The sequence below is a fragment of the Rhinopithecus bieti genome, unplaced genomic scaffold (genome assembly GCF_001698545.2).
Source record: "Rhinopithecus bieti isolate Rb0 unplaced genomic scaffold, ASM169854v2 scaffold_6935, whole genome shotgun sequence".
NCBI lineage: Eukaryota > Metazoa > Chordata > Mammalia > Primates > Cercopithecidae > Rhinopithecus > Rhinopithecus bieti.
This window is the reverse complement of record NW_016805255.1, coordinates 371,726-395,519: the sequence shown is the minus strand read 5'-3', so window position 1 is coordinate 395,519 and position 23,794 is coordinate 371,726. Positions and strand designations below refer to the sequence as shown.

General features: G+C 46.2%; 1 protein-coding gene across 5 annotated transcripts in view; it reads right to left on the bottom strand.

Annotated features, from left to right (window-relative positions):
- Positions 1–22,409, bottom strand: part of CUNH2orf92 (chromosome unknown C2orf92 homolog) — a 35,901-nt gene extending 13,492 nt beyond the window's left edge. The window contains exons 1-5 of one of the 5 annotated variants that reach the window (XM_017871843.1): positions 22,207–22,409; positions 18,567–18,668; positions 16,903–16,986; positions 4,737–4,835; positions 3,221–3,292 (exon numbers count right to left, since the gene is read on the bottom strand). In XM_017871843.1, the coding sequence (XP_017727332.1) occupies positions 3,221–3,292; positions 4,737–4,835; positions 16,903–16,986; positions 18,567–18,657 (346 nt within the window). In that variant the 5' untranslated portion in view covers positions 18,658–18,668; positions 22,207–22,409. Of the gene's footprint in view, positions 1–3,220; positions 3,293–4,736; positions 4,836–16,902; positions 16,987–17,109; positions 17,447–18,566; positions 18,669–22,206 lie in introns of those variants that run through there. The other 4 variants (XM_017871842.1, XM_017871846.1, XM_017871845.1 and 1 more) reach the window with 4 other exon arrangements.
- Positions 22,410–23,794: the final 1,385 nt, after the last annotated feature.

Sequence of the window (23,794 nt, the reverse complement as noted above, 5' to 3'; positions counted from 1 at the left end):
TAATAATAATAATAATAATAATAATAATTAAAAGTTATAAATCATGGCTCAGTCTACATATCTATACAAGGACCTGCTGCTTTCTTGGTGGCTAAAGGAACCCCAAGGCTCCCTCCCAGTCCCCTGCCAGTCTGAGTGACAACACAGATGTGCTGAAGCAGAGGAAAATGCTGGGCCCAAGCCCAAGATTCCTGAGCAGTGACTGGACTCTCCAAGCCTCACCATGACCAAGTAGAATTTATTCTAGGAATGCAAGGTTGGTTTGACATTAGGAAATTCATTATCATATATATAATCTTAATAGACTTAAGGAAAAGAATCATATGATTAGTTCCAAAAATTCAACACCCACCTATTCCTGATTTTTCAAATACTCAAGCAAATATGTGATAACAAATGTTAGTAAGGATGTGAAGAAATGGGAACTCTTGCAAATACTGGTGGGAATGTAAAACAGTGCAGCTGCTATGGAAACAATATGGAGGTTCCTCAAAAAATTAAAGATAGATTTACCATATGACCCCACAATCCCACTTCTGGATACATATCCTAAAGAATTGAAAACAGGATTTTGAAGATATTTGCATACCCATATTCATTGCAGCATTATTTACAATAACCAAGACATGAGAGCAACCCAAGTGTCCAACAACAGATAAATGGATAAAGAAAATATGGTATATACATACAGTTGAATATTATTCAGCCTTAAAAAGAAAGGAAATTCTGTCATATGTTACAACATGGATTAACCTTGAGGACATTATACTATGTGAACTAAACCAATCACAAAAAGACAAATACTGTATGATTCAACTTACACGAGATATCTAAAGTAACTCAAATCATAGAAACAGAAAAAAATACCCAAAAGTATTTTTTGGACAGACACATTATCATTATCAGTATAAATATATGTGTGCATATATATTTACATGTATGTGTGTAGATGGAAGGATAGATATACAGATAATCTCTTATTCATATTAGTCCTATAACCAGACTCTTAATAAGGAAACTCAAGAGGCATTTTCTCTAACAGCAAGAACAAAGCAGGATGCCCACTGTATCTCCAGCAACCACTCAAGATTAACCTAGAGGTATAAGCAATGCAATTAAATATGTTAAATAAATCAGGTAGAGGCATAACAATAGGTAAAGATGTAAAACTGGCTGGGCATGGCGGCTCATACCTGTAATCCTAGCACTTTGAGAGGCCAAGGAAGGCAGATCACCTGAGGTCAGGAGTTGCAGACCAGCCTGGCCAACACGATGAAACCCTGTCTCTAATAAAAATTCAAAAATTAGCTTGGCATGGTGGCACGTGCTTGTAGTCCCAGCTACTCGGGAGGCTGAGGCAGGAGGATCGCTTGAACCCAGGAGGCGGAGGTTGCAGTCAGCTGAGATCATGCCACTGCACTCCAGCCTGGGCAACAGAGTGAGACTCCATCTCAAAAAAAAAAAAAAAAAAGAAGTAAAACTATGTAACAGTATATGTTGAATTGAATAAGGCAATAGGACATAAAATTCATATACAAAAAGCAAGCCTTCTTATTCCCAAACATTAAGTAGGTAGAAGGTATAATAATAGAGAAACCCCTCTCTTACAATAGCAACATAGAAAATTAAGTGACTTAGGAATAAACTTAAGAAGATATATGTAAAAATCTACGTAAGGAAAACTTTAACACACACTGAAAATAAACTTGAAGAACTGGAAAGGCATTCTCATTTCTAGCATAGGATGACCTAACATCTGTTTTCCCAAAGTGAATAGTGTAGTATAAATTTGATGCAATGCCAATCAGAATACCAAAAGCCTTTGGATGAAGTTAGACAAGTTGATGCTAAAGTTCACATGGAAAACAAACATGCAAAAATAGCCAGGAAGACAATGAAAAAACAAAAACTGCAAAAGGGGAACTAGTCCGACAAGACATGAAAACATACTCTTTTCAGGCGCGGTGGCTCACGCCTGTAATCCCAGCACGGAGTTTCGCTTTTGTTGCCCAGGCTGGAGTGCAGTGCTGCGATCTCAGCTCCCCGCAACCTCGGCCTCCCGGGTTCAAGCGATTCTCCTGCCTCAGCCTCCCGAGTAGCTGGTCTCGAACTCCTAACTTCAGGGGAGCCACATCGCCCGGCCAGGAATAAGGATTTTTTAATCAGCTCTTCCCATTCCCTAGCCCCTACCTCTGGCTGATGCACGGTGTGGCCCGGGAACCCCTGGCCAGGTTCATAATCCTGCACCCAGGAAAGACCACGTATTTCCCAGCTCGGACAGTGACCTATTTGGCCTGTTTTTTTTTTCTTTTAAATCTTTTAAGTCTTTCTAGGGGAGAAATGCTTCATGGATTCTAGCTGCTCATCCTGTCTTCGGAGCCGGTCTCCCTCCAGTATGATCAGATCGCTCAGATGAGCCTCTGCTCCTGGCTGGAGGCAGCGCTTTCCCACACTCCTGAGGAGGAGGGGAGGATTCCTCTGGGGCAGCACCTCAGGAATGTGCTCAGCCCCTGCCCAGCCCCATCACCCCAGGGGGGAAAGGACCTGCCCAGGTCAGTTTGGGAGGAGGCACCAGCTGTCTGTGGCCTGCTCTCTCTCCCTCCTGGCTAGCATCTGTCTGCCTGCAGAGAATAAACATTCTGATCTGCTCCTCCATGCTGTACATATCACAGAAGTAGACTCGCATGGGGGGGATTTGGGGAAACCATGGGTATCCAAAACCTTACCAGTGATTGGGGAACTCTTCCTAATTCAGGGTGAAGCACCCATGTTGTGCAGCCAAGTACAGGTGTTTCTCTACAAGAGAGTCTGAGCACCATCTGCCGGACCCTCAGCTCTGAACTCAGGTCAGGTAAGAGGAAAAAGAGGGGCCGGCCCAGTGGCTCACGCCTGTAATCCCAGCACCTTGGGAGGCCAAGGCGGGCAGGTCACGAGGTCAGGAGATCCACACCATCCTGGCTAACACGGTGAAAACCTGTCTCTACTAAAAAATACAAAAAACTAGCCAGGCGTGGTGGCGGGCGCCCATAGTCACAGCTACTTGGAAGGCTGAGGCAGGAGAATGGCATGAACCTGGGAGGCAGAGCTTGCAGTGAGCTGAGATTGTGCCACCGCACTTCAGCCTGGGTGACAGAGCCAGACTCCATCGAAAAAAAAAGGTTGGGGAAGAACAACGATGACTTATCAACCCTCAATTCCAATTTTACGCATTTGCATTTACCTTTATCGGGAATTCTGTCCACACTGCCAAGGAAATATTCTGGTTCAGGAGAATTCCAAGCAACACTGGTTGCTTTGATAAGACACGTGAAAAAAAAAAGAAGAAAAAGGTCTTCATCAGTACATATTTGCAAGCACTGTGGGCCCATATTTTGTATTCCCCCTTTTTTTTGAGGCGGAGTCTGGCTCTGTCGCCCAGGCTGGAGTGCAGTGGCCGGATCTCAGCTCACTGCAAGCTCCGCTTCCCGGGTTTACGCCATTCTCCTGCCTCAGCCTCCCAAGTAGCTGGGACTACAGGTGCCCGCCACTGCACCTGGCTAGTTTTTTGTATTTTTTAGTAGAGACGGGGTTTCACCATATTAGCCAGTATGGTTTTTTTTTTTTTTTTTTTTTTGTCCTTTGAGACAGAGTCTCGCTGTCACCCAGGCTGGAGTGCAGTGGCACGACTCCGCCTCCTGGGTCCAAGTGATTCTCATGTCTCAGCCTCCCAAGTAGCTGGGTCTACAGGCATGCGCCACCATGCCCAGTTAATTTTTTGTATTTTTAGTGGAGACAGGGTTTCGCCATGTTGGTCAGGCTGGTCTCGAACTCCTGACCTCAAGTGATCCGCACACCTCGGCCTCCCAAAATGCTGGGATTACAGGCGTGAGCCACCACGCCTGGCCTTGTTTTCCATTTCTAAGTTGAAATGCTAATATAGAACTCAAGTTGTATGATGAGCAAATGTGTGTTTGAAAGTGAATGCCTTGATGTAGAGAGCGGGGCCGCCTCACTGCCGACTGCAGAGGTGCCCAGGCAGTTGTCCTGGACTACCCTCAGGGAGACTACCCTCAGGAATTGGGGTGCAAACATCTGTCTGCAGAACACCAACACAGTGCCCATTCCCCCTCCCTGCCTGGGGCACTTGCACCCACAGCTGGCAGATTTCCAGTACACTATTCTATCCTTATTATTGTGAGCAGATACCTATCTTCATTCCCAACGTGCTAAATGTTTCCCCTAATATGAAGCTGCTTTTTGGGAAAGAGTGTGTTCTTCACATGTGTCATTTCTCTGGGTGTGCCTAAGGTAAGTCCTTTTTTGGTCTTGTTTTATCATCCACTGAATGCGGTATTAATGACTGCACTAACCCTCTCAAACCACATTGTGCACTTAGGATTCATGTGTTGGGTTGAAAGTTATGATGCTGCTAGGGGCTCCTGTTGTCGGGAACGGGGAACCCCGCTTGCAGATCAGGTTTCTGTCCTCTGAATGCCTGCAGGGTGGCAGAACCTGCCTAACACTGCACATCAAGGATCACCCCAAAATACAGGGATATTCACGCTTCAGAGCACAGACTCCACAGCGGGGGGAAAGTGATAGAGAGGATTTCAGACAATTGTTTCCTTCCTATCTCTATTTGGCTTTGCCCCACCAGCAGTTGGTTTAGAGACTGCTAGGGTGATAATAGCACGTTGAAGACAACACATAGGCCTACAGAAATGCGTGCACTTACTGTGTTCATGGCATACACTTGCCTTTTCTCATGTCTGTCTTTGTAATGGATCTGAATGCTGTTGTTTCGCTAAACGACGGGTCATACGGAATCTTGGGAAACACCTGCAGTAGAATTTCATCTCCAGTGAAGCAAACAAAGGCACGTTAATGGCAGCCATGCAGGATTGGTATCTTTTGCTCTGTAAGTACCTAAAGCAGTCTATGAATATAGTGACTACATGACGCAAACTCCACGGATATAGGACGTTATTCCCTAAAATGCCTTGTTTTGGGAAGGAAAACTCCAATTACCAAAATCATTTCCGGAAAATTGTGATTGTCTGAGACATCCTGGCTAGCCAACACTGCCCGCTATAGATATATGGCCCCAGATCTCCCGATACTTAGTGCCCTAATAATTCTTCTTGTTTCTGTTGTCACTCTGATGCACCTTTGAGGCTGTTCGTAAGATGACTCTTAAAAATAGGGTAAAGTTTGTGGGGGCACAGATGAATCAGAACAGATTCTATGAGCTCGGAAAGCTCTTTGTTTATAAAAGTGTTGCTAATTCATGAGGGTTACATTTTTGAAATATATTAAGTTCTCCTTCCCTTTTAAGTTCTCAGGCTTCTGGCTTCCCTGGGAAGCAGAATTTTTACCTTCCCCTCTAGGCTGTCCTTGCTGAGTCACAGAAAACAGTCCTCACAAACCCCACTCATCCTGTATTTATTCTCGGTGCATTTCTGGGGCTGCTGGTTCTCAGTGGTTTTTACTCGCTCGACGTAACAGGAGCTCACCACAGAGACACCAGAAAATGAACCATCAGGGTATCCAGGACAATAAGAAGCTAGCTGCTCCCACCACCCCTCCTTGAGGACCACGAGGACCTACGAGTCCCTGGAAATGCTGCCCAGAGCGAACTGCAGAGTTGAGCTGTGGCCTCCGATGCCAAGGCCCACCTGGCGGGAGCTGGGCCGGTCAGGGGGCTCTTGAGGGGCAACAGGAGCTTCCCAAACCCCTAACTCTTCTCCCATCTTCAGATGCGATCACCCGCCTCCTACACATACGGGGCCGCATTCAGAGACACCGGGGTCACCTGCGAGGCCGAGAACAAGGCTTCTGCCTCCTAGACAGCAGGTGCTGGCACAGTGACCGGGGGATGGCAAGTTGGCTAGGCCTGGGCATCTGGCTCATTCATTCCCCTCCCTGCTCGCCTGTCCAGGGCATGGTCTATGCAGAGCCTGCCCGAGGCCTCTGTGGGAGCGGCTCCCATGGGGAGGAGCCAAGCCGAGGCGCTCCCTGATACGCCACCCCCCCTGACACGGACAGCTGCCGGAACGGAGACCCCTCGGGTGTCAAGAGATCTGCTCCCTTGCAAGCAGGAATGAACAGGCATCGCTCTGTGATCCGAATGCCTCCTAACCCAGGGGGAAGCATCAGTGCCACTCTCCCGGTTGCTCCTTCTCACACCTAAGGCGACCCTCAACCTTCGCTCCTGACGCACAGCCCAGGCTCCCTCAGGAGAGACTTCACTGGCATTTGCACAGCTTCCTTCAGCAGACAGCTATGGTTCAGAACCCTTTTCTCCGTCTCAGCTCTTTGCTAAAGAGGACTTCCCTGGGCCTTGGCTTTAGCTTTGTTGTGGTGGTGGTGGTGGTAAAATACACTTAACATAAAATTTCCATTTCTACTATTTATTTAGAGACAAAGTCTCGCTGTGTCACCCAAGCTGAACTGCTGTGGTATAATCTTGGCTCACTGAAGCCTTGAACTCTTGGCCTCAAGCGATCCTCCCGCCTCAGCCTCCCGAGTAGCTGAGACTATAGGCATGCGTCACCACACTCGGCTAATTTTTTAAGTTTTTGTAGGAACAGGGTCTCATTATGTTGCCTAGGCTGGTCTGGAACTCCTGGCCTCGAGTGATCCTCCCACCTCAGCCTTGCAAAGTGTTGAAATTACAAGCATGAGCCACAATGCCTGGCCCATTTTCACTCTATTTAAGTATACAATTTAAGGGCATTCAAAACATTCACAGTTTTGTGCAAACATCACCACTATTTATTTCCAGAACTCCAGGCTGGAGTGCAGTAGTGCAATCTCAGCTCACTGCAACCTCTGCCTGCTAGGCTCAAATGTCCTCCCACCTCAGTCTCCCAACTAGCTGGAACTACAGGCTCATGCCACCACACCCAGCTAATTTTTTTTTAATTCTTAGTAGAGACGGGTTTTCACCATGTTGGCCAGGCTGGTCTTGAACTTCTAACCTCAAGCAATCCACTTGCCTTGGCCTCCCAAAGTGCTGAGATTGAGGCACTTGGCCTCCAGAACTTTTTTTTTTTTTTTTTTTGAGACGGAGTATCGCTCAGTCGCCCAGGCTGGGGTGCAATGGCGTGATCTCCACTCAGTGCAAGCTCCACCTCCCGGGTTCATGCCATTCTCCTGCCTCAGCCTCCCGAGTAGCTGGGACTACAGGCGCCCGCCACTGTGCCCGGCTAATTTTGTATTTTAGTAGAGACGGGGTTTCACCGTGTTAGCTAGGATGGTCTCGATCTCCTGACCTCGTGATCCGCCCATCTCGGCCTCCCAAAGTGCTGGGATTACAGCCGTGAGCTACCGTGCCTGGCCCAGAACTTTTAAATCAACTGAAACGGGCAGGCACGGTGGCTCACGCCTGTAATCCCAGCACTTTGGGAGGCTGAGGCAGGCGGAGCATAAGGTCAGGAGTTCAAGACCAGCCTGACCAACATGGTGAAACCCCATCTCTACTAAAAATACAAAAAATTAGCCAGGCATGGTAGCACATGCCTGTAATCCCAGCTACTGAGGAGGCTAAGGCAAGAGAATCGCTTGAACCAGGGAGGCAGAGGTTGCAGTGAGCCGATATTGCACCATTGCATTCCAGACTGGGTAATAGGGCAAGACTCCATCTCAAAAAAGAAAAAAAGAAAAAAATAAACTGAAACAGAAACTCTATACCCATTGCTATGGTTTAAATGTGTCCTCAAATTTCATGTGCTGGAAGTTTGATTCCCAATGTGATCATCATGTTAGGAGGTAGGGCCTAGTGGAGGTGTTTGGGTCATGGAAATTGTGCCCTCATTAAGAGATTAATATGGTTATCACAGGAATGGGTTAGTTATCACAAGAGTGCATACCATGTAAAAGGACAAGTTCGGCCCTCCCTTGCTCTGTCTTTCACCCTCTATGGCATTTCTGCTTTCTGCCATGGGATGATGATACAGCAAAAAGGTTCTTGCCAGATGCTGGCCCCTCAGTCTTGGACTTCCCAGCCTTCAGAATTGTGAGCCAATAAATTTCAATTTATTACAAATTACCCAGCCTGTGGTATTCCGTTATAACAGCAAAAAATGGACATGTAGCAGCTACACCATCTTACCTTCCCACAAGCAATGTATGAGGGTTTCAATTTCCTTCATCCTCACCAACATTTGTTATTTTTCTTTAAAAAAAAAATAGCCATTCTGACTGGGCATGGTGGCTCACACCTGTAATCCCAGCACTTTGGGAGGCCAAGGTGGGCAGATCACCTGAGGTCAGGAGTTCGTGACCAGCCTGGCCCACATGGCAAAACCCCATCTCTACTAAAAATGCAAAAATTAGCCAGGTTTGGTGGCAGGCACTATAATCCCAGCTACTAGGGAGGCTGAGGCAGGAGAATTGCTTGAACTTGGGAGGTGGAGGTTGCAGTAATCTGAGATCGCACCACTGTACTCCAGCCTGGGTGACAGAGCAAGACTTTGTCTCAAAAAAAGAAAAAAAAGGTTGGACATGGTGGCTCACACCTGTAATCCCAGCACTTTGGGAGGCTGAGGCGGGTGGATCACGAGGTCAGGAGATCAAGACCACCCAGCTAACACACAGACGGGGTTTCACAGTGAAACCCCGTCTCTACTATAAATACAAAAAATTAGCCAGGCGAGGTGGCAGGCGCCTGTAGTCCCAGCTACTCGGGAGGCTGAGGCAGGAGGATGGCGTGAACCCGGGAGGTGGAGCTTGCAGTGAGCCAAGATCCTGCCACTGCACTCCAGCCTGGGCGACAGAGCGAGTCTCCGTCTCAAAAAAAAAAAAAAACCAGCCATTCTAAGAAGTGTGAATAGTGGTATTTTGCATTTCCCTAATGACTAATGATGTTGAGCATCTTTTTATGTGTTTATTGGCCATTTGTGTATCTTCTTTGGAAAATGGCTATTCAAGTTATTTGCCCATTTTTGGAGCGGGTTGTTTGTTTTGTTGTTGTTAAGTTACAGGAGTTTGCTGTGTCTTCTGGATATTGATCCCTCATCAGATACGTGATTTGCAAACGTTTTCTCTCATTCTGTGGGAGAAATGCCTTTGATATACAACAGTTTCTAATTTTGATGATGTCCAATTTAGCTATTTTTTCTCTTTTTGCCTGCTTTTGGTGTCAAAACACCACATGCCTAATTCAAAGTCATGAAGATTTTCACCTATGTTTACTTCTAAGAGACTAGTAGTTTTTGCTCATAAATTTAGGTCACTGACCCACTTTGAATTTTTGTATATGGTATAAGGTAATGAGCTAGCTTCATTCTTTTGCCTGTGACCCTCCAGTTTTCCCAGGACCATTTGTTGAAGAGACTGTTATTTCCACTCTGTTGGCTTTGATACCCTTGTTGAAAATCAATTGACTGGCCGGGCACAATGGCTCACGCCTGTAATCCCAGCACTTTGGGAGGCCAAGGCGGGCAAATCATGAGGTCAGGAGATCGAGACCATCTTGGCTAACACAGTGAAACCCCATCTCTACTAAAATTACAAAAAATTAGCCAGCCATGGTGGCAGGCGCCTGTAGTCCCAGCTACTCAGGAGGCTAAGGCAGGAGAATGGCGTGAACCCAGGAGGCAGAGCTTGCGGTGAGCTGAGATCGCATCACTGTAATCCAGCCTGAGTGACAGAGCGAGACTCTGTCTCAAAAAAAAAAAAAAAATTAGCTGGGCATGGTGGCGGGTACCTGTAATCCCAGCTACTCAGGAGGCTGAGGCAAGATAATTGCTTGAACTGGGATCCAGGAGACCGAGGTTGCAGTGAGCCAAGATCGTGCACGGCACTCCAGCCTGGGCGACAGAGTGAGACTCCATCTCAAAAAAAAAAAAAAAAAAAAAAAATCAGCTGACCATAGACATATGCATTTCTTTCTGAACTTTCTATTCTATTCTATTGGTTTATATGATTGGCCTTATACTAGTATCACACTGTTTGGATAACTGGGCTTTGTAGCAAGTTTTCAAATGAGAAAGTGAAATTCCTCCAACTTTTTTCTTCTTTTTCAGGACTATTTTTGCTGTTTGGAGCATTTGAAATTCCATATGAATCTTCTGGTGGATTTTTCTCTTGCTGGGAAAAAAGCCCTTGAGATTTTGATAGTGATTATATTGAATGTGCAGATTACTCTGGGCAACTTTGACTTTTTTTTTTTTTTTTTTTTTAATAGATACCAGGTCTTACTGTGCTGCCCAGGCTGGATCTCAAACACCTGGGCTCAAGTGATCCTCTCACCTCAGCCTCCCAAGTGCTAAAATTACAGGTGTGAGCCACCATGCCAGGTCAATTGTGACATCTTAACAATATTAAGTTTTTCAGTCCATGAACATGAGATTCTTTGTCTCTCTATTTTCTTTCATCAATTCTTTGTAGTTTTCAGTATCGGTATAAGTCTTTCACTTTCTTGGCTAAATTTATCTCTAAATATTTTGTTTTTCATATAATTGTAAATGGAATTAATTGTTCTCCTATCTTGTTTGGATTATTAGTGTATATATTGTTAGTGTATAAAAACACAACTGCACAACTGATTTTTGTGTGTTCAATTTGTACCCCACAATTTTGCTAAATTCATTTACCGGTTCTAACGTGTGTGTGTGTGTGTGTGTGTGTGTGTGTGTGTGTGTGGAGTCTATATGGTTTACAACATATAAGATCAAGTCATCTGCAACCAGAGTCTTCTTCCTTTCCAATTTGGATGCCTCATTTCTTTTTCTTGCCTAATGACTCTGGCTGTGACTTCCAGTACTGTATTGAATAGAACTGGTGAGAGCAGGCATCCTTGCCTTGTTCCTGATCTTTGAGGAAAGTTTTCAGTCTTTCACCATTGAGCATGATATCATCTGTGGGTTTTTCAAACAGGCCTTTATTATGTTGTGGTAGTTTCCTTCTGTTTCTAGTTTGTTGAGTTTTTGTTTTTTGTTTTTTTTTTTATCATGAAAGGGTGTTGAAATTTGTCAAATACTGTATCTGCATCAATTGAAATGATAGTTTTTCTCCTTCATTATATTAATGTGGTATATTACAGTGATTGATTTTTATTACATTCAACCATCCTTCTGTTCCAGAAATAAATCCTTCTTGGTCTGGTGAATAGTCCTTTTAATAGGCTATTGGATTTGGTTAGCTAATGTTCTGTTGAGGATTTTTCTGTTTACAAGAGACATTTGTTTTTAGTCTTCTTGTAGTGACTTTGTCTGCCTTTGGTATCAGGGTCATACCGGCCTCTTAGAGAAAGCTAGGAAGTGTTTCTTCCTCTTCAGCCTCTTGGAAGAGTTTGAGGACTGGTGTTAGCTCTATTTATAGCTTTGGCAGATTTTGCCAGAGAACACATCTAATTCTAGACTTTCTTCGTTGGAAAGTTTTGATTACTGATTCATTCTCCTTACTTGTTATGTGTCTATTCAGATTTTCTTATTTCTTCTGGAGTCAATTTTGGTGGTTTATGTGCTTCCAGGAATTTCAAAATTTCATCTAGGTCTTCCAAATTGTAAGCATACAAATGTTCATATTCTTCTCTCATGAAATCCTATTTCCAGAAAATCAGTAGTAATATTCCCACTCTAATTTCTGAATTAATAATGGGTCCTCTTCTTTCTTTGCCAATCTAGCTAGAAGTCTGTCAATTTTGTTGGTGTTTTTAAGTAACTACTTTTGGGTTTCATCAGTTCTCTTCTATTTTCTGTTATTTCACTTCTTTCCTTTGTATACTTTACTATTTCCTTCTTTCTTCTGGCTTTCAACTTAATATGCTGTTCGTTTTCTAGTTCCTTTAGGTGTACAATTAGGTTATTTATTTAAGACCCCCCCCCCTTTTTTTTTTTTTTGAGACGGAGTCTTTCATGTTGCCCAGGCTGGAGTGCAATGGCGTGATCTTGGCTCATGGCAACCTCTGCCTCCCAGGTTCAAGCAATTCTCCTGTCTCAGGCTCCCAAGTAGCTGGGATTACAGACACCTGCCACCACACCGGCTAATTTTTGTATTTTTAGTAGAGACGGGGTTTCATCATGTTGGCCAGGCTGGTCTCAAACTCTGGCCCTCAGGTGATCCCCCCACCTCAGCCTCCCAAAGGGTGGGGATTACAGGCATGAGCCACCCTGCCTGGCTTTGACTCTTTTACTCTTTTATTCCATCTTTTTTTAGTTATTATTTACTGGTTACCTTGGAAACACCTAAACTAGTTAAGTTAAAATTTGTTTAAACTTAAACACCTAGTTATCTTAAATTTATAACAACCTAGTTTGAATAGTATCAACTGAGTTTCAATAGTATACACTCTTCACATATATATCTCTATTCCCTTCCCTTTATATTGTTGTTATTAGAGTCTATCCTTATACATTGTATGACTATTAACAGATGTGTAATTATTATTTCATGCATTTGCCTTTTAAATAATATTTTTAAAAGGCAGAAGTTATAGATGAAACCTAAAGTACAATAAGACTTTTAGAACTGGTAGTTACCTTTGCCAGTATTTTTTTTCCTTATGTCTTCAAGTGACTGTCAAATGTCCCTTCATTGCAGCCTGAAGGGCTCTCTTTGCCATTTCTCATAAGGCGGGTCTCTCAGCTTTTGTTTATCTGAAAATGTTCTATTTCTCTTTTATTCTGGAAAGATAATTTTGTCAGATAATTCTTTTTTTTTTTTTTTTTTTTTTGAGGACGAGTCTCGCTGTGTGGCCCAGGCTGAGTGCAGTGGCGCGATCCCGGCTCACTGCAAGCTCCGGCTCCGGGTTTCCCGCCATTCTCCTGCCTCAGCCTCCCAAGCAGCTGGGACTACATGCGCTCGCCGCCACGACCGGCTAATTTTTTGCCATTTTTAGTAGAGGACGGGTTCACCGTGTTAGCCAGAATGCGTCTCGATCTCCTGACCTTGTGATCCTGCCCGTCTGGCCTCCAAAGTCTGGGATTACAGGCGTGAGCCACCGCGCCCGGCCGATAATTCTTGCTTGACAGATATTTTCTTTTTTTTTTTCAAGAAAGGATTTCACTCCCATCACCCAGGCTGGAATGCAGTGGCGCAATCTCAGCTCACTGCAGCCTGGACTTCCCAGGCTCAGGTGATCCTCCCGCCTCAGTTTGCTGAATAGCTGGGACTACAGGTGTTGCACCATCACACACGACTAATTTTTTTTTTTTTTTTTTGTATTTTTAGTAGGGACAGGGTTTTGCCATATTACCCAGGCTGGTCTTGAATTCCTGGGCTCATGTGATCTGCCCACATAGGCCTCCCAAAGTGCTGGGATTACAGGCATGAGCCACCATGCCCTGCTGATTACATTATTTTTCTTTCAGAATTTTGAATGTGCCATCCTGCCTTCTACCCTCTGTGGTTGTTGAGGAGAAATGAGTGGTGAATTTTACTGAGGGTTCCTTTTATGCTATGAGTCACTTATCTGTTACTGCTTTCCCGATTCCCTTTGTGTATGGATTTTGACAATCTGATGATAACGTGTTTCACTGTGAATCTCTGCGTATTCTGCTTGGAGTTCATTGAGCAACTTGAATGTGCATATTCATGTCTTTCAACATATTCAAGAAGTTTGGGGCCATTCTTTATTCAAACATTCTCTTCGGGTCTTTCTCTCTGTCTTCTCCTTCTGAGACTCCCATAATGTATATTTTAGTATGCCTGATGATGCTCCACAAGTCCCACGTGTTCTATTCATTTCCTCTTTTTTTTGTTTCTTTCTGCTTCTCAGGCTGGATACTTTCAATGTCTTATCTTCAAGTGTTCTGATCCTTTCTTTTTTTTTTTTTTTTTTTGAGATGGAGTCTCACTGTGTCGCCCAGGCTGGAGTGTGGTGGCGCCATCTTGGCTCACTGCAAGCTCCGCCTCCCAAGTTCACGCCATTCTCCTGCCTCAGCCTCCCGAGTAGCTGGGACTACAGGCGCCCGCCACCACACCTGGCTAATTTTTTGTATTTTTAGTAGAGACAGGATTTCACCATGTTAGCCAGGATGCTCTCGATCTCCTGACCTCGTGATCCACCTGCCTTGGCCTCCTAAAGTTCTGGGATTAACAGGCATGAGCCAAGTATTCATTTATTATACTTTTCAGCTCCAGAATTTTCTTTGGCTCTTTTCAATAATTTCTCTTTACTGATATTATTTATATATTGTTTTCCTGATTTCCTTAAGTTATTTGTTAATGGTCTCCTTTAGTTCAGTGAACATTTGAAGACAGTTGATGTAACATCTTGTGTAGTAATTTTAATTCCCAGGTTTCCTCAGAAACAAGTTCTGCCAAATTCCTTTTTCCTGTGAATGAGCCATCCTGTCCTGTTTCTTTGTATGTTTTATAATTTTATGTCGAGAGATGGACATTCTGTGTATTACAATTTGATAACTCTGGAAATCTAATTCTCTCTTTCAGTGATTGTTGATTTTTGCTTATTGAAGGCTGAAGCAATTTTTTTGTAACTTTTCCAAACTAGTTTTGCAAAGTGTGTACTTCTTGTTGTGTGAGAGTGCTGAATTTTGTTTTCTTTTCTTTTTTTTTTTTTTGAGACAGAGTCTCGCTCTGTCGCCCAGGCTGGGGTGCAGTGGCCGGATCTCAGCTCACTGCAAGCTCCGCCTCCCAGGTTTACACCATTCTCCTGCCTCAGCCTCCCGAGTAGCTGGGACTACAGGTGCCCGCCATCTCGCCTGGCCAATTTTTTTGTATTTTTTTAGTAGAGACAGGGTTTCACCGGGTTACCCAGGATGGTCTCGATCTCCTGACCTCGTGATCCACCCGTCTCGGCCTCCCAAAGTGCTGGGATTACAGGCTTGAGCCACCACGCCCAGCCATTTTGTTTTCTTATATCTGAAGTTAGTCAATGACCTGACAAAAGTTTCCTTAAGTGTCTATCTCCAAAAAGAGAAAAAAACAAAAAACATTATTTCCTTAAATCTCCTCAACAGGGTTGCTTGGAAGCCTCTTCAGCCCACAGAGTTTTTTATGGGCCAGTTAAATTTAAATGCCAGTTAAATTTAACAATGCCAGTTAAAACAATAGTCAGTCTTAGCGTTAGCCCCTTGGTGTTCTAAAACAGCAATCAGCCATCAAATACACAACCTGAGTTTTAGAAGACAGGTCTCTATTGCCCACCCTGGCACCAGCAATCCTCGCTAGGAATGTGGACTGCTATCCACACTGCTGCCTGTCACAGGGCTGGGAAGGGAGGATGGTAGCCACTACCCGAAATGCTTAAATTCGGCAGCCTCTTCATCAAGCTCACTCTTGGACACTGAAAGTGTTCTACTAGACACCAATATTCCATGGCTACTTAACGTAGTTCTTGCCAGCTAAATTGTTGTTTTGGTAAAGGGACGGATTCCTGGAGCTCCCCACCCCACCACCTTCCATCTGGGCCTTAGTTTTTCTTAAATAGTAAATGAGAAGCTTGGAGTAGATGAATGAGTCACAGCCTAGAATCACCTGAAGGGCTTTAAAACCTAGTGATGCAAAGGTCTCACTCCACCTCACATAAATGATCACTGAACATGAAATAAGATGTCTGTCTCGCTCTCTTTTTTAATAGACAGTATAGCTCTGTTGCCCAGGCTGGAGTACAGTGGCACAATCATAGCTTATGGCAGCCTCAAACTCCTGGGCTCAAAAGATCCTCCCACTAAGGGAGGAGACCACCCCTCATATTGTCTTATGCCCAATTTCTGCCTCCAAAGAAAGAAAAGTAAAACTAAAAGGCAGAAATGAAATCCACAGGCAGACAAGCCCGGCACCGCACCCTGGGCCTGGTAGTTAAAGATCAACCCCTGACCTAATCGGTTATGTTATCTATAGATTACAGACATTGTAGAGAAATGCACTGTGAAAATCCCTATCCTGTTTTGCTCCAATCTAATTACCGGTGCATGCAGACCCCAGTCACGGACCCCCTGCTTGCTCAATTGATCACGACCCTCTCAGGTGCACCCCAAGAGTTGTGACCCCTTTAAAGGGACAGGAATTGCTCACTCGGAGAGCTCGGCTCTTGAGACAGGGGTCTTGCCGACGCCCCTGGCCGAATAAACCCCTTCCTTCTTTAACTTGGTGTCTGAGGAGTTTTGTCTGTGGTTTGTCCTGCTACACCACCTCAGCCTCCCGAGTAGCTAGGACCACAGGCACATGCCACCACACTTGGCTAATTTGTCATGTGTCGGGGGGAGTTGTTTTAGTGGTTTTTGGTATGTTGCTCAGGCTGGTCCTGAACTTCTGCCCTCCAGCAATCCTCTCGCCTTGGCCTCCCAAAGCCCTGGGATCATAGGTATGAGGCACCACGCCCGGCCAAGGGGTGTCTCTTTTTCTCCTTTTTCTTTTTTTTCTTTTTTCTGAGATTGAGTCTTGCTCTGTCGCCCAGGCTGGAGTGCAGCGGCATGATCTCAGCTCACTGCAAGTTCCACCTCCCGGGTTCAAGCAATTACCCTGCCTCAGCCTCCCGAGTAGCTGGGATAACAGGCGCCCGCCACCACGCCCGGCTGATTTTTGTATTTTTAGTAGAGACGAGGTTTCACCATGTTGGCCAGGCTGGTCTCGAACTCCTGACCTCAGCTCATCCACCCACCTCAGCCTCCCAAAGTGCTGGGATTACAGGCCTGAGTCACCGTGCCCGGCCTGGGGTGTCTCTTTTAAACAGTCTCCCCAGGGTATTCTCACACTACTAGATGGTAGCCTTGCTCCTGCTCCAGAGATCACTCTTTGAGGAGCAGGATCCTTTCCAGGTGTTTATTTTCCACATTTGGCTTAATTTATTGAGGTTTTGACTCATGGAGAAATAGATTCTAGCCTCAAGGCAAAGCGGCTGCTTTCCCCTCAAAGCAGCACGAACAGGCTACTTGAGTGACAACCCGGGACAAGCATGTAAGCAGGTAACTCTTCAAACACAGGCTAAAGGCTTCATGGCAGGAGGCTACTTACCAAATATTTTAGCCAAATGTTCCTCTCGTTCCTTTGAACCTGATGCAAATACAGCATCGTTCAAGCTCTTTTGTTGGGAATAGCCTATGGGAAAATAAACCATGGCTGTGATTAAGTCTTTCACTGGATCTGCAGGTATTCCCTCTAAATTGATACTCTTCTGCAAGGCATTTCGAGGGCAGCATCATGCACTTGGCCTGAACGCACCTGTTCTGAGTGTCACAGAGCAATCATGAAGTGTCTGCAAGCATCTGAAGTTTCAACACAACACCAGGGGCTAAGCTCATTTTCACATGGTCTCTTGACAGACAATATGCATAAGTATTGAGAGATTTGTGCACAGGCAGGATTAACTCTACGGGAAAACTGGTAGAAAGGTCTACAGGGTGTATGCCAAATGATTTCAAGCACAATCACATCGATCCAATAAAGGACAAGTGGACAGTTCTCTGTTAATAAGACACTGATGAATCATTAAGAAAAAATACACTTAATCAGGCAAGCACTTTGCTAAAAATGTGTTCCTAGTGGCGGGCGCGGTGGCTCACGCCTGTAATCCCAGCACTTTGGGAGGCCGAGGCGGGTGGACCACGAGGTCAGGAGATCGAGACCACCCTGGCTAACACGGTGAAACCCCGTCTCTACTAAAAATACAAAAAACTAGCCAGGCGTGGTGGTGGGCACCTGTAGTCCCAGCTACTCGGAGGCTGAGGCAGGAGAATGGCGAAAACCCGGGAGGCGGAGCTTGCAGTGAGCAGAGATGGCGCCACTGCACTCTAGCCTGGGCGACGGAGCGAGACTCCGTCTCAAAAAAAAAAACAAGTATTCCTCATAATGTATCAGCCAAGGGAGCATCATAAAATGATACAGGGCAAGCTACTGAGATTATGCAGTGAAATATTCATATCTTTTCTCAAAGGCTTATGGAATGCATTGGCAGAGTGATTAGTTACTAAACTGCTTTACTGAGAGTCTTATAATTCACGGCACACAAAGCGGTTTATTCTGATAACTAATTACTCATTGTTACTTTTCTTCCTATTTCACATGATGTCCCCCTTACAGGGTTTCTCTTTTCTTCATGTGATTTGGGGTTAATATGCATTATTTTTGCATATGTGGCCAGCTGCTTCCTCTCAGCATTGGCATTGGAGCGTCAGTGCTGGAGGAGAAATCAGCTCTGCTTCTCCGGGCAAATATTTTACAGAGGATGGGGTAGAAAGACGGCAGGGGTGACAGGGAGGGACGTAGGAAGACATTGTTCTCCCAAGCCGGTGACTTGGGCACTCATGGGCAGTGACCTATAAAGTGCCGGTGAATAGCTTTATAGCTCATAGCTCCTGTTACAAGGAACAGTGAACCCCACTTGCAAGCCGAGCTTCTATCCTCTGCACAGCCTCCACAACGGCAGAACGTGCCTGACACTGCACATCAGGGATCACCCCAAAATACAGGGATATCCACACTGAAGCCTGTAGACTCCCATATTGGGAGGAAGATTGTAGAGAGGATTTCAGAGAGTTCTTCACATCTCAGTTTGGCTTTGCCCCCCACCACCCCAGTAGTTAATTTAAGGAATGCTGAAATGCTAGCATCACACATTTGAGATAACACAGAGGTCTGCAGAGGTACGTGCGCATGTCAGGTTACCGACATATACTTGCTTTTTTGTGTGTTTCTCTTTGTAATGGATCTGACTGCTGTTCTTGTTTCATCAAATGATGGGTCATACGGAACCTTGGAAAACACTTGCATCAGAATTTCATCTGCAGTGAAGTAAACAAAGGCATGTTAATACCAGCAATATTTTGCTAAGTACCTAAAGCAGACTATGAATACAACGAATGCATGACACAAACTCAATGGATATTGGGCATTATAGGGAAGGAAACTCCAACTACCTAAATCACTTGCAGAACATTGTAATGGCAGGAGACATTCGGGGCAGCAAACACTGCCCGCTAAAGATATATGACCCCAAATCTCATGATACTCAGTGCCCTAATTCTCCTTCTTCCTGTTGTCAGTCTGCCACACAAGCACTGGGGAGGCCCCCGATGATATCAGAGAAGCAGGCCTTTCCCAACCTCCTGCACCAAAGCCACAGTGGCCTCTCCCAGATTGCTATGACAGAAGGAAAAACAACCACTCTTTGTTTAAGCCACTATACGTCAGGTTTTCAGGAAATTGCAGCCAGGTGCGTTCTTTTTTTTTTTTTTCTTGAGATGGAGTCTTGCTCTGTCGCCCAGGCTGGAGTGCAGTGGCGTGATCTCAGCTCACTACAAGCTCCACCTCCCGGGTTCATACCATTCTCCTGCCTCAGTCTCCTGAGGAGTAGTTGGGACTACAGGCACCCGCCACCACGCCCGGCTAATATTTTGTATTTTTAGTAGAGACAGGGTTTCACCGTGTTAGCCAGGCTGGCCTCGATCTCTTGACCTCGTGATCTGCCTGCCTCAGTCTCCCAAAGCGCTGGGATTACAAGCGTGAGCCATCGCGCCTGGCCCAGGCACATTCTTAACTGATACAGCAACTATGGCACCACACGGACTGCCCTCACCGAGATGATCTTGACCACTCACTTTTATGACCCATTACTGTACAGAGGAACCAAGCCCATGCTCCTAAAGATCACAATGCTCCTGGAGACTGGACTAGAGTAGAAGACTTCAGATCATTCACACAAGCTTTTAACCAGCCTTATCTCTGCACAGACACAGGACAAGGTGCTGGGGGTTCAGGGAGGAAGGTGACCTGGTGTGTGGTGTGCCTCCCCGAGCCATCTAGATAGTGGGAGAGGCAGAAGTATACACAGATATAACCAGACATGACACAGTCACACAGAACTACAAAGCAAGGACCAGGGAAGACAGGAGAGGAAGAAAATCAGCTCGGCCTGGCCGGGCACGCTGGCTCAAGCCTGTAATCCCAGCACTTTGGGAGGCCGAGATGGGCAGATCACGAGGTCAGGAGATCAAGACCATCCTGGCGAACACAGTGAAACCCCGTCTCTACTAAAAATACAAAAAATTAGCCGGGCGTGGTGGCGGCGCCTGTAGTCCCAGCTACAAGGGAGGCTGAGGCAGGAGAATGACGTAAACCCGGAAGGTGGAGCTTGCAATGAGCTGAGATCTGGCCACTGCACTCCAGCCTGGGCGACAGAGCGAGACTCCGTCTCAAAAAAAAAAAAAAAGAAAGAAAACCAGCTCGGCCTGCAGCAGCCAGAACACAGGTACACGGCTAAGCAGCCTTCTGGAGGAAGTTGGCCCTGCTGGTGAGGCTGGGTTCTGGATTCAGTTGACCACAGTATTTACTGAGACCCAAGGTCACTCCTGTTCACTGACATTCGATGTCTCTGTCAACTCCCTTCACCAACAATCTGGTGCTCATGATCTCACTCCAGCCCTGGTGGGCCAGTGTGTGACATGTAAGACACCTGGAAACAGCCTCTAGGAAACACTAACTCATGAGCTACAAGCATCATGAAAGGCCCTTGAAGCAGTCACTGAAGGGGTGCTGCAGACGGCCACAGCCCCCACCAAGATCACACATGACTCACACCCTCCACCCCACCCTTCGTGCCACTGAAGAAGGATGGGGAGCAAGGAGCCTGACCCCAGCCCTTCCTGGGACGTGACTGCCCGGGACCCGACAGACCCAAAGGGGAAACCTGTCCTCAAGAGAGTTTTGAAGCTTGTATCCAAACGTTCTGTATGAAAACTGCACCCACAAAAACAGGGGTGGGAGCCACGGGGGCAGAAACAAAGTGGAACAGATTCTATAAGCTCAGAAAGCTCTTTCTTTGGAAAACTGTTGCTAATCCATGAGGGTTACATTTTTGAAATATATTAAGTTCTCCTTCCCTTTTAAGTTCTCAGGCTTGGCTTCCCTGGGAAGCAGAATTTTTACCTTCCCCTCTAGGCTGTCCTTGCTAAGTCACAGAAAACAGTCCTCACAAACCCCACTCATCCTGTATTTATTCTCGGTGCATTTCTGGGGCTGCTGATTCTAGGTGGTTCTTACTCACTCGACGTGACAGGAGCTCACCACAGAGACACCAGAAAATGAACCATCAGGGTAACCAGGACAATGAGGAGCTGCTGTCACCACCCCTCCTTGAGGACCACGAGGACCTACGAGTCCCTGGAAATGCTGCCCAGAGCGAACTGCAGAGTTGAGCTGTGGCTGATGCCAAGGCCCACCTGGCGGGAGCTGGGCCGGTCAGTGGGGTCTTGAGGGGCGATGGGAGCTTTGCAAACCCCCAACTCTTCTCTCATCTTCAGATGCAATCACCCGCCTCTTACACATACGGGGCCGCATTCAGAGACACCGGGGTCACCTGCGAGGCCGAGAACAAGGCTTCTGCCTCCTAGACAGCAGGTGCTGAGGGCACAGCGAGGGGCGGTATGGCAAGTGCTACTGCATCTGCTCATTCATCCCCTCCTGCTGCCTGTTCAGGCAGTCGTCTATGCAGGACTGCCACTACCACACCCGAGGCCCCTCTGTGTACGCGCATTCCCATATCGGGAGAGTCAAGCCCAGCGCTCATGCTCCTGATACCCACAGCTGCCGGAACGGAGACCCCTCGGGTGTCGAGAGATCTGCTCCCTTGCAAGCAGGAATGAACAGGCATCGCTCTGTGATCCGAATGCCTCCTAACCCAGGGGGAAGCATCAGTGCCACTCTCCCGGTTGCTCCTTCTCACACCTAAGGCGACCCTCAACCTTCGCTCCCGACGCACAGCCCAGGCTCCCTCAGGAGACACTTCACTGGCATTTGCACAGCTTCCTTCAGCACAGCTGTGGTTCAGAACCCTTTTCTCCATCTCAGCGCTCTGCTAAAGACTTCCCTGGGCCTTAGTTTTTCTCATATGTTCAATGGAAGGTTTAGAGTGGGAACCCGTGAGTCTCAGCCTAGTGTCCCCTGGAGGATTAGAAAACTACAAATGCGAAGGTCTGATGCGGGTTGTATGTGGAATGTCCCAATTGTTAAAAAGAGGATTGTCCCAGGGGTTCTCATACTCAATTAGGGCTGAGAACCCCTGGAGGAGGTTCAGCTCGCCTTGGGGCCTCAGAGCAGAAACTGGCGAGGCAGGTATGTCATGGTGTGAGGTGGCATCTGACGCTGCAGACTCAGTGAGCTCCCACATGGCCCTGCTCTGCTCCACTCATGCTCAGCAGGGTCCTTTTGAGGTGTTTATCGTCTGTTTTGCTTAATTTATTGAGACTTTGACACGTAGACAAACAGATTCTAGCCTCAAGGAAGAGCACCTGCCTTCCCTTCACAGCAGTGGGAACAGGTTACCTGGGAGACCATGAGGGCCATGCACGCAACTCTTCAAATCCAGCCTGAGGTTCCGCAGGAAGAGGGGTAACTCACCAAATATTTTAGCCAAACCTTCATCAGGATTTTTTGAACGTGAGGAAAATTCAGGCCAGGTGCGGTGGCTCACATCTGTAATTCCAGTGCTGTGGGAGGCCGAGGTGGGAGCATCACTTGAGGTCAGGAGTTTGAGACCAGCCTGGGGAACATAGGGAGACCTGGACTCTGCAAAAAATAAAAAGTAATTATCTGGGCATGGTGCTGTACACCTGTAGTCCCAGCCACTCAGGAAGCTGAGACGGGAGGATCCATTGAGGTCAGGAGTTCATGACCAGCCTGGCCAACATGATGAAACCCCGTCTCTACTAAAAATTGTATTTTAGTAATTACTAATTTACTAATAATTTACTAATTTAGTAAATTAGCCAGGCATGGTGCCACGCGCCTGTAAACCCAGCAACTTGGGAGGCTGAGGCAGGATAATTGCTTGAACCTGGGAAGCGAGGTTGCAGCGAGCCGAGATAGCGCCATTGCACTCCAGCCTGGGCAAGAGAGCTACACTCCATCTCAAAAAATTAAAAATTAAAAATTAAAATTAGATAGTGATGTCATGCTTCACAACTGTGTGAGTATAATAAAAACCACTGAATTAGATACTTTTTGAAGGGTAAATTTGGCCAGATGTGGTGGTTCATGCCTGTAATCCCAGCACTTTGGGAGGCCAAGGTAGGAGGATCACTTGAGCCCCGGAGTTTGAGATCAGCCTGGGCAACATAGTGAGATCCCTATTTCTACAAAAATTTAAAAAAATTAGCTGAGTGTGGTGGCACATGCCTGTGGTCCCAACTACGTGGGAGGCTGAAGGGAGGATCCTTGGGCCTGGAAGGTGGAGGCTGCAATTAGCTGTGATTGTGTCACTGCACTCCAGCCCTGGGTGACAGAGGGAGACCCTGCCTCAAAAATAATAATAATACATAGGAAAATAAAATTAAGGGTGAATTTTATTATATATTATATATCTATAAAGTTATTACTACTTTTTTTTTTGAGACAGGATCCTACTCTGTTGCCCAAGCTTGAGTGCAGTGGTGTGATCACAGCTTACTGCAGCCTCGACTTCTTGGGCTCAAGTGATCCTCCCACCTCAGCCTCCCTAGTAGCTGGGACCACAGGCACGCACCACCATGCATGGCTAATTTTTTAATGTTTTATACAGACAGGCTCTCATTTTGTTGCCTAGGCCTGTCACAAACTCCGGAGCTCAAGGGATCCTCCTGCCTTGGCCTCTTAAAGTGCTGGGGTTACAGGACTGAGTCACTGTACTCGGCCTAACGCTGTTTTTTTTGTTTTGTTTTGTTTTGTTTTGTTTTTTTGAGACAGAGTCTCGCTTCCGTCGCCCAGGCTGGAGTGCAGTGGCGCAATCTCTGCTCACTGCAAGCTCCACCTCCCGAGTTCCCGCCATTCTCCTGCCTCAGCCTCCCGAGTAGCTGGGACTACAGGCGCCCGCCACCATGCCAGGCTAATTTTTTGTATTTTAGTAGAGACGGGGTTTCACCGTGTTAGCCAGGAT